Below are 16251 nucleotides of genomic sequence, written 5' to 3' on the forward strand. Positions count from 1 at the left end.
TTGTGAGCCCATTAGGATGTGGGGCTGAGTCAGTTTGCACACCCAGCAGAGCACAGAGAGCTGCATACCCAGCAGAGCTGGGGAGGCAAATATACGCAGTGTCCTGAAGAACAAGGGAAGTGAAGGGGGTGTCTGTGCCCCCAGAGCAGCATCCCACAGGGACATCAATGCTACTTACGTACTGGTCTCTTGAAAACAAGGGACTTTGCCTGAGTGTGATTTCGACCACAACCTTGATTACTGCTTGGGGAAAGCTTACTGCATGGGGAAAGCTTAAGGAAAAAGATTAAACATTTATTCAAATGATAAACACTTAGAAAAAAATGTGGTACATACACATGGCTTGCTTGAATTTTCTGAGTTCTGAAGGAGTAAACCAGCCAGACGTGCAGCTTCTCATTTACTGGTTTTACAGCCTTGAACACCTCACTCCAGCTGTTCAAGACTTGCCTCTTTCAAACAGGGTTACCCATGTACCTCATTAAGTTTTAAGAATTAATTAAATGAATATTCTGACAACACCAGCTAAGTAAGTTTTGTCCTAACCTATCCAAAAGTTGCAAGGCTCAGGGAGCTAAGCTCATCTCATAGTTCTTCCTGTTCCCTGAAGCCCTTCTTCATCTTTAAGCCTCACCCACAGGATTGGGATCAAATATTGCTTCCAAAGTCCCTCCATACTAAAGATGCCCTCCCCTCCAGGCGCTTTCATGTGTATTTCTGGTATTTCAATGTAGATAACATCACAGATCTACCTCAAATACATCAAATGTATCAAAATTACTTAGAAACATTTTTGCCATGACATCAAAACAGTAAGTCACCACCTCCTAGTCTCTTCCAATACCTACCCACTTTGTACACAGAAATCACCATGAAGTTATGAACTGCTCAACTAGTTTGAGCAGTGAAGGGATGTAATGGATAGATGCTATCTTATTTCTCCCTGTGGAATCACCCAGTTCTAATTCTGCTAACACACATCCACGTCAAAAACATAAACACAGAAACCACTGAATTTTTTTACGGAAAGAAATACAAAACATGTTTCTAGTTAAACAATGATTTTATTGCTTGAGTACAACAGACAAATTTATGCAACCAGGGCAGAGGCTGTGGATGACTCGCTGAAAAGGAAAAAAAAAAGGAGGGCGCGGGGATGAGAAGAGCTAGATTAATGAAAGTCCTCCATATTCATTCCAAGAATCTCCAAAAACTGAGAGCTATTTCCTAACAGCTAAAATAAACCCCCAATATATAAATGCACCAAACAGCTCAGTTCCTGAATCAGTTCATTATGATCAAGCATAATATGAAGATGATCACTTAAACATCCAAAGAACTGGCCAACATAAGGAAAAACCTTTCTGGTGGAAACTCCAAATGTCTGGAAATTAGTCATTATTAGTGAGCAATCTAAGCAAAAATTAAGACAACATAAGCACCCGGGAGCAGAAGTAAGAACTGAAACTTTACCCACAATCTAAAAGCTATTTCAAAGGGCTTGCTTGTGTTCTAAATCAGTGGTCTACAGAATCATGGCCCTTTGTCTTTGTAAATAGTTTCAATGGAGCACAGCCATGTCCACCTGTTTATGTATTGTCTATGGCTGGTTTCTTGCTATAATCAGAGTTGAAAGAGTAGTTAACCATAGGGCCACAGTCTAACACATTTACTGTCAGGCCTTTTACTATAATTATTACTATTTAATATCTGGCCAACTCCTGTTCTTGTTAACAAAAGGGGTCAATACTTACTATTTCCAATTGGGGGGGAGGACTCGTTTGGTCTTGTAATATCGAGCCAACCGGTGAATACGGCTCTCAATCAGAATCAGACGGAATTTGGCATCTTTATCCTAAAAATAAAAATTGACAGAATTCAGTAAAACCATTCAAAACTAAACATTATTTTAACAGTAGAATGTATAGACACCACGTACTTTAATGAGAAGTTACCCAGTGTCCCTTAACAGAACCACAGGCTAGGGTTCATGTGGCTAGATTAAGTCCTTAAGGGAATTTAGGGAGCCAAAGCTCCCCCTGCAAATCTCTTCCGGTGGAACTCTTATTTCAAAGCAAACAGTGTGACTTGTTTGTGCCCTAACCCACCTTGGATAATTCAAATCACATGCATTATATTTTACTGAAATGAATTAGTACAAACAGTCCTCTTCTCTTACCTTTCTGTTTCTCTCGAGATGCTTTCGAACAGCAACAGCTTTCTTAATTAAATGATAGAGATCCTCAGGAAGATCAGGAGCAAGTCCTTTGGACTTAAGAATTCTCAAGATTTTATTGCCTGTCACAAAACGTACTTGTGCAACACCATGTGAGTCTCTCAGGATTACACCTGAAAAGGGAATAATATAAATTCCCACACCAAACATACAAATTGGAGCATGTGACGTCAAGGCTCTGAGATCAAGTCATTTTCCAAGTTTCCCATCTGTAAAACAAGGCTTACTTTTATACATCAGACACCGACGTTAGACTGCGTGCAAAGCTCAGTCAGACAGCTAAGGACGGTTTACCCAACACTAAGGAAAACCCTCCTGGTGGAAACTGCGAATGCTGTAAGACCATCATCATAGGGAGCTGTTGGATTACAGGCCACCAAAGGAATCAAGGAGATTCTTCAAAACAGCACCATCTGGGGCCTCCCTGGTGGCGCAGTGGTTAAGAGTCCGCCTGCCGATGCAGGGGATACGGGTTCGTGCCCCGGTCTGGGAGGATCCCATATGCCGCGGAGCGGCTGGGCCCGTGAGCCATGGCCGCTGGGCCTGCGCATCCGGAGCCTGTGCTCCGCAACGGGAGAGGCCACAACAGTGAGAGGCCCACATACCGCAAAAAGAAAAAAAAAAAAAAAAAAACAGCACCATCTGACTACTTGACAGTCTATTATATTATGTATCTCCTATTGTGTGCAATACCTCCACTAGTCTGTAAACTCCAGAAGACTAAGTTGCCCTTTTTATGATTACTTTATTCTCAGGATCCAGAATCACACAGCAGGCAAACATTCACTGAATGAAGCCATTTGCACAAAGTCACACACAGCTGAGGTTCAAACCACCTCTAACTGTGAGAAAGTGATGAGCTCTCTGAGTAGCCAATCCCAACTCTTCCATTAACACCTGTGTGATTTGGGGCGTGTTACACAGCTGCAATGTGCCTCAGTTTCCTCAGCTTAAAGAAAACTAGTATTTATTTGAAAGTATGGCTGTCAGAATTACACAACGTCAGCATATGTAAAGTGCTTAGAACCATGCACCTAGGAGAGTGCCTAGCCCAAAGAAAATACTCATCAAATTTTGGAGCACATTTTACTCACTTTACCGTCTTCCAAGTAAGAACCTGAGAGTTCAGCAAATGAAGACTAGGCCTCGGTCATCAACAGTAAAGCAAGGAAAACGAGCAAAAGATTTTCAAGCCACGTGTGAGACATTTACCTCCCCCCCCCGAGTCTTCTTCCGCAGGTTACACGAGGGCAAGCGGAAGGGGCTGCATTAAACAAAAACACTCACCTATTTGCGAGGGAGTCAGGCCCTTCTTGGCCAGTTTGTAGATCTGCTCCTTCACGTCGTCAGACGTCAGCTTCAGCCACTGTTAATGGTAAAGAAAGCGGCTTTAAGACGAGAAACCAGGGATGGTACCGAAACACAGCGGTCCCCTCCAGCTTCAAAACCGCGCTCCTGGGCTTCCCCGGTGGCGCAGTGGTTGGAAGTCCGCCTGCCGATGCAGGGGACACGGGTTCGTGCCCCGGTCCGGGAGGATTCCAAATGCCGCGGAGCGGCTAGGCCCTTGAGCCATGGCCGCTGAGCCTGCGCGTCCGGAGCCTGTGCTCCGCAACGGGAGAGGCCGCAACAGTGAGGCCCGCGTACCGCAAACAAACAAACAAAAAAACCGCGCTCCTCATGCACACGTGGTCCCTATCCCCGCTCCGCTTCCCCCAAGCAACGAATGGCACCCCCTCCCGGCCTCTCCCCGATCCCGCGCGCTACTTACGGTGGGGACGCTGCGGCGGTAGGGTAGAGCCGACTGGGACAGGCCCTTCCTGGGGAGAGAAGCAGTCTCGGGGTTAGGATGGCTGCCATAGCAGCCCAGAAGCTAACCCCCTCGACCCGCTGCCCACACTCCCTCTTTCCCCCCAATCCCCGGGCTCAGCCCTAGCAACCCGTTCACAAACCCAAGCTCACCCGGGAGCATGCATGCGACCCATGATGGCGGCGGTGTGGTAGCGAAAAGGAGAGAGAGGGTTGGAGCGCCGTAGGAAGCCGCCCTGCACGCCGGAAGTGACCTCACACGTCCTCGCTTCCTCGCCGGCAGGAGGCGGAGCTGCGCGGCGTGTTTCCCGGCGACCGCCTGACTACATATCCCGAAAAGCACTTCAACGTGGACTACACATCCCGGCATGCATCGGTGTTTGAGGCGGTGCTAGGCTAGAGAGGGGGAAAAAGAGTCCGCCTCCAGCCTGGGCTGTGGGCTCGTTAGAAGTGCTTTTGCGCCGAGGTGTTTCAGGTTCGGAAGCCGGACTGGGAGTGCGAATGGAACAGATACGGCTGCAGAGGTTGGTAGACTTGGTCCCCGCCCTTAAAGAAGGCCGTTATGTGCGCCCCCACCGCCCAGCGAATTTGGGCGTCAGAAGTTCAGCCCTACACAATTGTTCATCCACTCACCAGTGCCAGGCTTTGCCTTGGCACTGGATACCTCAAAGTCTGTCCCTGCCCTTAAAACATTCACATGGGGGAATTCCCTGGTGGTCCAGTGGTTAGGACACCGCCCCCTCACTGCCAAGGGCCTGGGTTTGGTACCTGGTCGTGGAGCTAAGATCTCACAAGCTGCGCCGCGGAGCCAGAAAAATACATACATACAAAAAATTCGCAGGTACAATACCATGGTGATAAGTGCTACATTGGAAGTAATGGTAGTGGCTGCCTCCTAGCCAAGAGTAACATTTCTTATTTCTAATGCTAATCTTTCAGGGGAGGGGTCACTGACTACAGAGAAGTCAGATCCTGGCCTCTGTGTCATCTCAATGAGGCCCTCCCTGAGGAAAACCGTTCCCTTTAAAGTAGTTCTTTTCCCTCCCAACACAGTAGCCTATTGATTATCCTCATAACACATAGTCTCTTGTCATTTTCCTTTATTTATTTATTTATTTTTAAAATCCCATACTCCTTCCCTCTGCCTTCGCTATTGGTAACCATGTTTGTTTTCTATGTCTGTGTTTCTGTTTTGTAAATAAGTTCATTTGTACTATTTTTTAGATTCCACATAAAAGTGATACCATGTAATATTTGTCTTTCTGTCTGACTTAGTATGATAATCTCTGGGTCCATCCATGTTGCTGAAATGGCATTATTTCATTCTTTTTTATGGCTAACATTCGATTGCATATATAGATATATATATATAGATATAAAAACATCTTTATCCATTCATCTGTTGATGGACACTTAGGTTGCTTCCATGTCTTGGCTACTGTAAATAGTGCCACTATGAACATTAGGATGCATGTATCTTTTCAAATTAGAGCTTTTGTCTTTTCCGGATATATACCCGGGAGTGGGATTGCTGATCATATGGTAACTCTATTAATTTTTTAAGGAACCTCCATCCTGTTTTCCACAGTGGCTGCACCAATTTACATTCCTATCAACAGTGTGGGAGGAATCCCTTTTCTCCGCACCCTCTCCAGCATGTTTTATTTGTAGACTTTTTGATGATGGCTATTCTAACCGATGTGAAGTGATACTTAATAGTTTTAATATGCATTTCTTTAATAATTAGTGGTGTTGAGCATCTTTTCATGTGCCTGTTGGCCATCTGCATGTCTTCTTTGGAGAAATGTCTGTTTAGGTCTTCTGCCCATTTTTTGATTGGACTGTTTGTTTTCGTTAGAGTTGTATGAGCTGTTTGTATATTTTGGAAATTAAGCCCGTGTTGGCTGCATCATTTGCAAATATTTTCTCCCATAGGTTGTCTTTTGATTTGGTTTATGGTTTCCTTTGCTATGCAAGAGCTTATGTTTGATTAGGTCCCTTTTGTTTATTTCTATTGCCTTGGGAGACTGACCTAAGAAAACACTGCTATGATTTATGTCAGAGAATGTTTTGCCTATGTTCTCTTCTAGGAGTTTTATGGTGTCATGTCTGATATGTAAGTCTTTAAGCCATTTTGAGTTTTTGTGTACAGTGTGAGGGTGTATTCTAACTTCACTGATTTACATGCAGCTGTCCAGCTTTCCCAACACCACTTGATGAAGAGACTCTTCTCCATTGTATATTCTTCCCTCCTTTGTCGAAGATTAATTGACTGTAGGTGTGTGGGTTTATTTCTGGGCTCTCTGTTCTGTTCCATTGATCTGTATGTTTGTTTTTGTGCTTTCATTTTTCCTTTCTAGTTGCTTGTTTGGTTGCCTCCCTCCAATAAATTTGAACTCTTAGATTGTTCATTGCTTTCACCTCCAGCACCAAGAACAGTGCCTAACTATGCAGTCAAAAATATTTTGAAAGAATGAATCTAAAGAAGTAATTTTTTCCTCAGGAAGATTACACTGTAGACTACAAACTTTATTTCAGGAGGCACAGTGGGAAGAGTAAGATTTGGCAATATGAATCTAAAGAAGTAATTTTTTCCTCATGAAGATGTGTAGACTACAAACTTTATTTCAGGAGGCACAGTGGGAAGAGTAAGATTTGGCAATCTAGACCTGGATTACCATACATCTGTGTGTGATTTGGATCAAATCACTTTCTTAGTTATACATGAGGTTTTTGAGTACTCAAGCACTGCCAGAATGATTTGCCCTCAGCCTGCTAACTTATCACACTTATGTCTTGTAGTAGAATGATTTGAAGGATATCTGTGATACAACCAATACTAGGACTGGATTATTTTGAGAATACCACTCTGGTTTAAAAAAAATCATTAAAAAAAATCAGTTGTTAAAAAGACCATACAACTTTTCTAATAAGGATATAGGAATGTTGACTCAAATATTTATTATAACTATTATTTCAGGGTTTTTTGTTTTAGTCATGTTTAAGCCCTCCACTAGTTTTCAATTCTTTATCTGGCCATGTTTGCATATTCAGTAATAATAAAGATAAAATATGATGTGTATAAATTTTAATTAAATGATATTTACCTTCTATTGCCTTTAAATGTGGCATGTTTTTTGGAGAACTTTTTGTTAATTAAAACCTTCTGATTTTTCAAAGACAAAAAAGGGGAAATTATAATTTCACTATCTAAAAAAAGTCAGTGTTAACACATTTATTAAAGGCAGAGGTTCCATGATCAAATGGTTTCTAAAAATTGATTGTATGAGCTTCTAAACATTTTATTGAGGTAAAATTCACACACCATAAAATCCACTATAGTAACCATTTTAAAGTGTATAATCCAGTACCTATTAGCACATTTACAGTGTTGTGCAACCATCACCACTAATTCCAGGAATTTTCATTAAAAAGCTTTCTGGGCTTCCCTGGTGGCACAGTGGTTAAGAATCCACCTGCCAATGCAGGGGACGCAAGTTCGAGCCCTGGTCCGGGAAGATCCCACATGCCGCAGAGCAACTAAGCCCGTGCGCCACAACTACTAAGCCTGCACTCTAGAGCCTGCGTGCTACAGCTACTGAAGCCTGCGCACCTACAGCCTGTGCTCTGCAACAAGAGAAGCCACCACAATGAGAAGCCCGCACACCCCAAGGAAGAGTAGACCCGGCTTGCTGCAACCAGAGGAGAGCCCGTGCGCAGCAACAGAGACCCAACGCAGCCAAAAAAATAAATTTTTTTAAAAAAGCTTTCTATTCTAGACAAATACCATATGATATCACTTATATGTGGAATCTAAAATATGACACAAATTAACCTATCTATGAAACAGAATCAGGGACACAGAGAATAGACTGGTGGCTGCCAAGGGGGAGGATAGGAGTGGGAGTTTGGGATTAACAGATGCAAACTGGTATATATAAAATGGATAAACAACAAGGTCCTACTGTATAGCACAGGGAACTATAGTCAATATCCTGTGATAAACTATAATGGAAAAGAATATGAAAAAGAATGTATATATATATATGTATATGTATAACTGAGTCACTTTGCTGTACAATAATTAACATTATAATTCAACTATACTTCAATAAAAAATAAATCTAAAAAAAAGCTTTCTGTTCTTTAAGCAATCACTCTTCAGTATCCCGTCCCCCACAGTCCCTGGCAACCACTAATCTGCTTTCTGTCACCTTGGATTTGCCTATTCTGGACTTTTCATATAAATTAAATCATACAATATTTGGCTTTTTATATGTTGTTTCTTCCATTAGCATGTTTTTAAGGTTCATCCATGTTGTAGTATGTATCAATGCTCCATATCTTTTAATGGCTGAATAATATTTCATCGTAGGGATATACCACATTTTGTTTTATCCATTCATCAGTTGATGGATATTTGGCTTGTTTCTACTATTTGACCACTATGAATAATGCTGCTATGGACATTTGTGCACAAGTATTTGAGTACCTGTTTTCAGTTCTCTTGGAGATTACATACCATATGAATTGCTGAGTCATAGGGGTAACTATGTTTGTATGTATGTATGTAGGTATGTTATTTTTGGCTGCGTTGGGTCTTCGTTGCTGCGCGCGGGCTTTCTCTAGTTGCGGCGAGTGGGGGCTACTCTTCGTTGCAGTGCGTGGGCTTCTCATTGCAGTGACTTCTCTTGTGGCAGAGCACGGGCTCTACACGCACAGGCTTCAGTAATTGTGGCACGTAGGCTCCAGTAGTTGTGGCTCACGGGCTTAGTTGCTCCGCGGCATGTGGGATCTTCCCGGACCAGGGGTCGAACCCGTGTCCCCTGCATTGGCAGGTGGATTCTTAACCACTGCACCACCAGGGAAGCTATGTTTAACTTTTTGAGAACTGCCAGTGTTTTCCACAGCAGCTGGCACCATTTTATATTCCTACCAGCAGTGTATGAGGGCACCAATTTCTCCATATCCTCACACTTAACTTTTTAAATTCTAGCTATCCTAGTGGGTGTGAATTGGTATCTCAATGTAGTTTTGTATTTCCCTAATGACTGAGATATTGAGCATCTTTTCATGTGATTGTCGGCCATTCTGGAATAACGTCTGTTCAAAAGTCCTTTGCCCATTTAAAATTTGAGTTTGCTTTCTCTTGAATTTTAAGAGTGCTTTATGTATTCCACATACCAGGTCCTTATCAGGTATATGTGAATATTCTCTCCCATTCTGTGAGTTGTCTTTTTTTACTTTATTAATAGTGTCCTTGATGCACAGAAGTTTTTAATTTTGATGAAAACCAATCTATTTTTCTGTTGTTGCTTCTGCTTTTTGTGACATAAGAAAAGAAACCCTGTCTAATTCTAGGTTACAAAGATGTACACCTATGTTTTCTTCTAAGAGTTTTATAATTTTAGTTATGTTTAGGTCTTTGATCCATTTTGAATTAATTTTTGTATATGTTGTAAGAGTCCTACTTCACTTTTTTGCATGTGGTTATCTAATTGTCTCAGCCCCATTTGTTGAAAAAGAACTATTCTTTCCACATTGATCCTGGCAGTCTTGTGTCTTTGCTGGATCATGATTCAAATAAACAGAAAAAAACCCCAAATAGAAGTGAAAAATACAATAACCCAAATTAAAAACTCAATGAATGGGTTAAACAGTTGAAGAGAGAAGTAGTGAATTGGAAAAGAAGTCATAAAAAATTATTCAGAACTGAAGAAAGTTACTGATCCATAGATTTAAGAATCCTAAATAGAAAAAAAAAATAAAGATATCTACACCTAGGCACATCATCATTAATATAGATCAAACAAGATTAGCCCTAAGGTAATAACTGTTGAAGGTGTGTGACAGGATTCATTCATGGAGTTCATTATACTGTTGTCTAACTTTGTCTAAAATTTGCGTGATAAAGTGTTTCAAAACAGTAAGGGTAAAATACAGTTGTTTTGTTTCTGACACAAACTGAGTTTATCAACCAAAGAAACTGGCTCTAATTAAGTTATTGCTCTTTCATGGTCTCTGGCCCTTTTACATGTTATCTCTAGGATCAGAGAACCACAGCCTCACTGGTATCATTCCAGGATGGAGGTATGGTATTAAGAATCTACATTCTCTGTTCTGAAGACAGTATAGTAATAGCCATGCTATAAACATACTTAATATTTAAGTAAATTACCAAAGGCCAGGGACCATACTCACAGAAGCATTTCACTTCTATGAAATGGTGATGGGGCTCTAACAAAGTGGCAATCCAGACCTTCCAAGAACCACACTTAGAAGTCAGACACTCTATTTGGACATTTTTAGGGGCAGATCACAGGCCAGTTCTGAAATTCAGGATTATCTGAAGCTAATAAACTCCTGGGTTGGATGCAAAGAACAGCAACAGTGAGCTCATATCAAAGTTTGGAACCAAAAATGTTAATATGTGGATGAGGAAAGAAATCATAGCATGGGGACTTCCCTGGTGGTCCAGTGGTTAAGACTTTGCCTTCCAATGTAGGGGGTGTGGGTTTGATCCCTGGTCAGGGAGCCAAGATCCCACATGCCTCGTGGCCAAAAAACCAAAACATAAAACAGAAGCAATAATGTAACAAATTCCATAAAGACTTTAAAAATGGTCCACATCAAAAAAAAAAAATCTTAAAAAAAAAGAAATGATAGCAGAGTTCCTTTGTTCCAGAAATATTTTAATACAATTGTAGTACAGTTATGAAGTCACATTCAATCCACTGAATATATTCAAGGTATTAATAAAAATATTATACATCTTTATTAACTACCTTAACATAATTAAAGTATTTGGTTCTTACAGATGAGACTAACTGCCACATTTATTCATATTTGCATTGCTAGTCAAACAGCATGTAAGTAAATCCATGGATTATGGTAGTGGGGCTTGATTCCTTTTTGATCTGAAGTCTAAGTATCAAATTTAATGTTTTCTTTTTTAAATGCCACATGAATCCTAGAAAGAACAGTCAACCAATTTAAGGCAAGATATTGAAACTTTTACACAACATTAATTTGAAAAGATAAAAGAATACTTTATCAAAGATCATACATGCCTTAACATTTAGATACCTACAGATTCTTATAAAGGCAGTAATAAAAACATCAGTGCAAGTTCTACATTGGGTTCCTCAGTAGAGAAAATAATAGATTCTTTGAGTAAACCATTATTTTCAAATCCCAAAACACTGCAAGGGGAAAAAATTCTTTTGGTGTACGACTTAAGCATAACTATTTTTACTCAGTAAAGATAGGTATAAAACACTGTGATTATACATAAAAATTAGTGTCTTGGCTAGTTTGTTTAAACTTTAGTTTCAGATTTACTTTAATGCAAGCTTTAAAAAAATGTTTAAAAAAACATTTAAAATTTTATTGATAGTAAGTAGTGCAAGAGGCGCCTCTGTCATTTTTTGTTTGTTTTTGGTAAGGGCTGAAGATTAGCGTTCACAAAGAAATAACTTATATTTAAAATATACTTAATGTATGTGTGTTTTTTTAATGACCAAAGAAGGCACATAATGAGTTAAATTAAGAGAAAGATTACCACTTGTTTTGAACTCTGGTTAACTATACAGAGTGTATAATATGTATTTTTGGATTAAAAATCCATTATTTCTTGCAATTGAAAAGTGACATCACATTTTCTAGCTCTACTATTTGTATAAAAGACACTGCTATAACAGATTGCAAACAGGCAGTATACACTGAGTCCAGGTAACAGTGACCTTTTACCAAGACAGTACTTTTTTTTCTTTTCTTTTCTTTTCTTTTCTTTTTTTAAACAGTGGCTAAGTGACAATTCATGGAATGGAATTAGGTCTTAAAAACAAGTGAAAATGTCTAGTACTTCTTCACATTTGCAAAGCTACTTACACACTTTAAGGAAATGTTAACTGTATGTGGAAAAAGCAAATAAACAGCGGTGTTTTGATCTGCCTTTTAATTAACTTATTAAATAGACAACACATTTTAATATAAAAAAAAGACATTCATATATCATATGGGGTTTCCTACAAGTGGACCATTAGTGTTAGGCACCAAAAATTTCAAGTTTTTTTTTTAACCTGTCCCACTGATACATTCTCAACTCTTCTTTGTCTGCTCTGCAGGTATCACCATTTACATTAAACATTTGCACAGTTTATAAAAATTCTGTTCTGGGCAACTGAATCGGAGATTGTCCTTCCTTTCTTGGTATTTTTCATTGAATGTTTTGTCAGTTATCCCACAGCAACTTGATTGCTACAGTCTCTTACCACTTAAAAGTGAATTCCTATTCTAGCCATGAGAATTAATATTATATATACCTATTTATCCAAACTAAACACAAAATTATGTGTGAAGTTGAATAACTAATAAAAGTGAACCCTGTTCTTAATGGTTACTATAGAATGATTTCAATCATGTCCCTTATGATTCTAAATCTCATTATATTAAGGAAAGTAATTCATGCAAATGTAAAATGTTTACAAAGGTAATAAGTAAGACAGTGTACAAGACGAACTGTGCCATAAAGGTCTACATTAAAATTTAGTCTGGACCCTAGAGTTCTTGTCCTGGGCCTCTTGTGAAGAGTCTGCCCTACTCATGGAGTTCTTCTACCGAACAGGAATGGACACTTGAGGGAATATTTTCTCTCGTTTAATGAGGGGGTGGAGTATAGATATATGGAGGTAAAATTACCAAACTTCAGTTCACCCTCCTGGGAATAAATGTAGAATTATAATGGAATGATGGAATATAGTGTACATCTACGTTGATGAATCTCATTCAGTTACTGGGCAACGAAAACATAAAACAAATGGCTGATGTTTAAATAACTAATAAGTCACACATCTGAAGTACAGAAAATGATCTATCTGTGGGGAAAGCATTAGTAAATTTACATAATTTCTTGTCTTTAGTAAAAAGGGAGTGAAAACTACTTACTATTAAGTCAGGAAAAAACTCAGAATGAAGTGCCAGAGAAGCATATGAAGTTAAGGCACCATTATTTACAACTTCAGTGATTGGCACTTATTCTGAAAAAGGTTTTAAAGACATGAATAATAAAAAGCAATGTTATTTTCCCCTACTTCTATAAACTACTTAGTAGTTCTTAACATAACTATTATTTGTGCTTTGCTTTTCAGCCCTGTGAATAGCAGCTGCATTTTATGGTAACATCCTGCACCTTTCCTCTCCTTTGGTGTTTGTGGACATACACAGTGGTAAAGGCTGTAAAAGGTGCAAAACAGGAAAACAAACATGCTATGTCTGTGTAAGAAACAATGCAAAATAGATGGTTGAACTGACAATACTATCAGACCACACTAAAGCTATTACTCTGAATTACTCAAGAAAGGATTAACTCCTTCACCAGCTCAAAGTCTTTTTCAGGACTTATTATATATTAAGTTTAGGATTTACAGCATTCTATACAATGACTTTAAAACAGCAATGGAGTCAACAAATTCATAAAAGTTAAGTAACTGTTGGTCCAACAGATGTGTTGAAATGCAGCAAGTACATTTACTTTATAATTTCTGTCCAGTATAAAAATATTATACAAAGTTCACGTGTGTCTGCACATGTTTATAACTATTCTTGCTTCCAAAGCTCAGAAATTCACTAGCTTACAAATAGGTTGCTGCAGTCAGCTGATACCACTTAACTGTCTCTTTGCTCAAGTTGAAATCTTTCAAAGGCAGGGTTATTCCACCCAAGAAAAAATTCTCCCGCAGAGATTCTGCACTGAGTACACTTAGCTGAAGTTCTCTCTGTCTTAGGGTTTCTTTGCTATATCCATTGTACACAAGCTATAGCAAAGGCAAAAAGAAACAGCAGATTACAAATTATTTATTTGTCCGGTTTCTAGGAGTATTTTACTTAAAAACATAAGTGAGATTATTAGTCAAAGAGTGACTACAACTAATGACATTGATTATGACATATCTGGTAGAATATGTCTCACACTTTAGATGCACATTTTGTATTTCAGGAGTCTTGGATTGTATTATCATTCCTCTGAGTGTCTGACAGGAATGCACAAAGCAGAAAATTATTATTAGCTAAAAACTAAAAACATGGTTTTTCTGAAATGGAGGTATGGGGAAGGGAAATTACATGGCAGCCTGCCTTAAGATAATTTAATAGATCATCTTTAAAAGAGAAATGGAAGGAAGAGAATGGAAGTAAAAGAGAGTAGAAGGAAGCAAGTTGGGATAGTGTAATTGTAACTATTTTACAAAAAGTGAGGGATTAAAATTTCCTTTTGTTGTCTTTATTCTGTTGGATTTTATATACCATGAAGTGATAATTTCTGATTATCCATAATTCAGTGCAAAATCACCAATTACAAATGTACTTTGTAGCAAATCTGGAGTGTTGTAAGGTTATTCTCTTTCAAACTCTGCATGCAACACCATTTTTTTCTTTTCAAGAAAGCCTCACCATAACTTCTGAGCAACATCTCCTTAATCTAGTTCTCACTGTTTGACTAAAAGAACTAAAAAAATGACCACATTTCAGTTTCTTGAAAGTATAACACTAACTAGAAGAAAAGCCTATACTATTTTTTGAGAATAATACCAATTGGTCTTCTCCAAACATTTTATATGCTTTGAAAAAGGGCTGAAAGGGTATTCTGTAGTTTTAATAAATTTATAACCTTGATGAAACTTCAGAATTATTTGCTTCCAAATCTCTATCCAGACATTTTTGTGTGGACATAATGTTAATGTACACAAATAATGTGGTTATTATCCCAAACTAGTAGTTGACTAAGGGTTAGCGCATTTTAATAGATTAGTAAATGTATAAGTTGACCATGAGTGGCTCAGCAAAGTCCCAGTTCTGCTCCCCACTGTTCAGCTGATGTTTTGCTTACTGCTTTCAGTTCAGATCACTCTATTTTACGAGGGTTGTTGACAGACTAAGACAAATTAGAAGGAGGATGATTTTGAAACTACCTCCTATCAAACCAAGGTAAAGGTCCTCAAGATGTTTCAACAGAATAAAGAGGAAGGGCATTTGAACTTCAGTTATCTCAAGGGCTGCCACGTAGAAGGAAGAACAGAGCATTTCTGTGTGGTTCCAAGAGGTACAACTGAGACATACAGGTGCAAACTAGAGGGAGTGAAGATCTCAGCTCAGTAAAGAAAATGATCTAAGAGTTGGAGCTGCCCAAAACAAACTGGATGGCCTGGAAGTATTTCAGCACAGATTAGACATCCACTTTTTGAAAGGGTTTAAGCACTAGAAGGGTAGTTGAATAATGGCCCCTAAGATCTTTTTAAAGCCTAAGGATCTATGACCAAAGGTTCAATTCTGCATCATTTTGTTAAATACCATTGGACTGCTAGTGGTTTGCCTTACTAGTACAATAAATAGTTCAGCTACTGATAGCTAAAAAGTTTTAATTTAAAGTGTTTAAAATTAAAAATCTTAAAACAACAAATCTAGGACATTTTTAGAAATGGTTTTAACTTACCATTTCATTGAATGTTGGATTCCTAGTTTTTCGTGAAATTTTGGTTTTACGTTTGGATGTTTTGTGGGTATCTGGAAGTAGGTACGTCTTGACATATGGATTTGGGTCAGCCCCATCTTCAGTAACCTATAAAGAAAAGCATTCCCTTAACAGTAATGTTTCCTACCAAGGTACAGGTTTCCTCTACAATCATCATTATTTGTAATCACTCACAAGATCTTTGATGTGCATCACCATGATGAAAAGAGTGCCATTTCGGTAAGAGACGGATAATTTCACTGCTCCTCCTATTTGGCCTGGAGTAGGACTGAAGGAACCTGCATCTGAAAATATAAATATGTTCATCTTTATTTTATGTTGCTTGCAGTGGTTCAAGCTGCAACAAAAGTTTTTGCTCTAATTACAGGACCATCACATGTTGGAGGAAAAAAGGTAAGAACCTTGGGCCTCCCTGGTGGCGCAGTGGTTAAGAGTCCGCCTGCCGATGCAGGGGATACGGGTTCGTGCCCTGGTCTGGGAGGATCCCATATGCCGCGGAGCGGCTGGGCCCGTGAGCCATGGCCGCTGGGCCTGCGCATCCGGAGCCTGTGCTCCGCAGCGGGAGAGGCCACAACAGTGAGAGGCCCGCATACCGGAGAAAAAAAAAAAAAAAAAAAGGTAAGAACCTGGTAGACCATTGATACACACTTCTTTAGTAATCACACTCCATTAGGAAAATTAT

The 16251-nt window shown here is 39.3% G+C and overlaps 2 protein-coding genes across 5 annotated transcripts in view; both read right to left on the minus strand.

Annotated features, from left to right (window-relative positions):
- Positions 1–1044: 1044 nt before the first annotated feature.
- On the minus strand, positions 1045–4298 carry RPS13 (ribosomal protein S13). The gene is made up of 6 exons (XM_060103287.1): positions 4196–4298; positions 4005–4053; positions 3524–3602; positions 2180–2349; positions 1755–1855; positions 1045–1124 (listed from the first exon to the last, which is right to left on the minus strand). The coding sequence occupies exons 1-6, from the start codon at positions 4216–4218 to the stop codon at positions 1091–1093; spliced, it is 456 nt and encodes a 151-aa protein (XP_059959270.1). The 5' UTR covers positions 4219–4298; the 3' UTR covers positions 1045–1090.
- A 6424-nt stretch (positions 4299–10722) lies between these two features.
- Positions 10723–16251, minus strand: part of PIK3C2A (phosphatidylinositol-4-phosphate 3-kinase catalytic subunit type 2 alpha) — a 173320-nt gene continuing 167791 nt past the window's right edge. For 3 of the 4 annotated variants that reach the window (XM_060105069.1, XM_060105070.1, XM_060105068.1), the window contains 3 exons: positions 15744–15853; positions 15531–15656; positions 10723–13857 (listed from right to left, as the gene is read on the minus strand). In XM_060105069.1, the coding sequence (XP_059961052.1) occupies positions 13675–13857; positions 15531–15656; positions 15744–15853 (419 nt within the window). In that variant the 3' untranslated portion in view covers positions 10723–13674. The remainder of the gene's footprint in view (positions 13858–15530; positions 15657–15743; positions 15854–16251) is intronic. The other variant, XM_060105071.1, reaches the window with a different exon arrangement.

Source organism: Mesoplodon densirostris, chromosome 7 (genome assembly GCF_025265405.1).
Source record: "Mesoplodon densirostris isolate mMesDen1 chromosome 7, mMesDen1 primary haplotype, whole genome shotgun sequence".
Taxonomy (NCBI): Eukaryota; Metazoa; Chordata; class Mammalia; order Artiodactyla; family Ziphiidae; genus Mesoplodon; species Mesoplodon densirostris.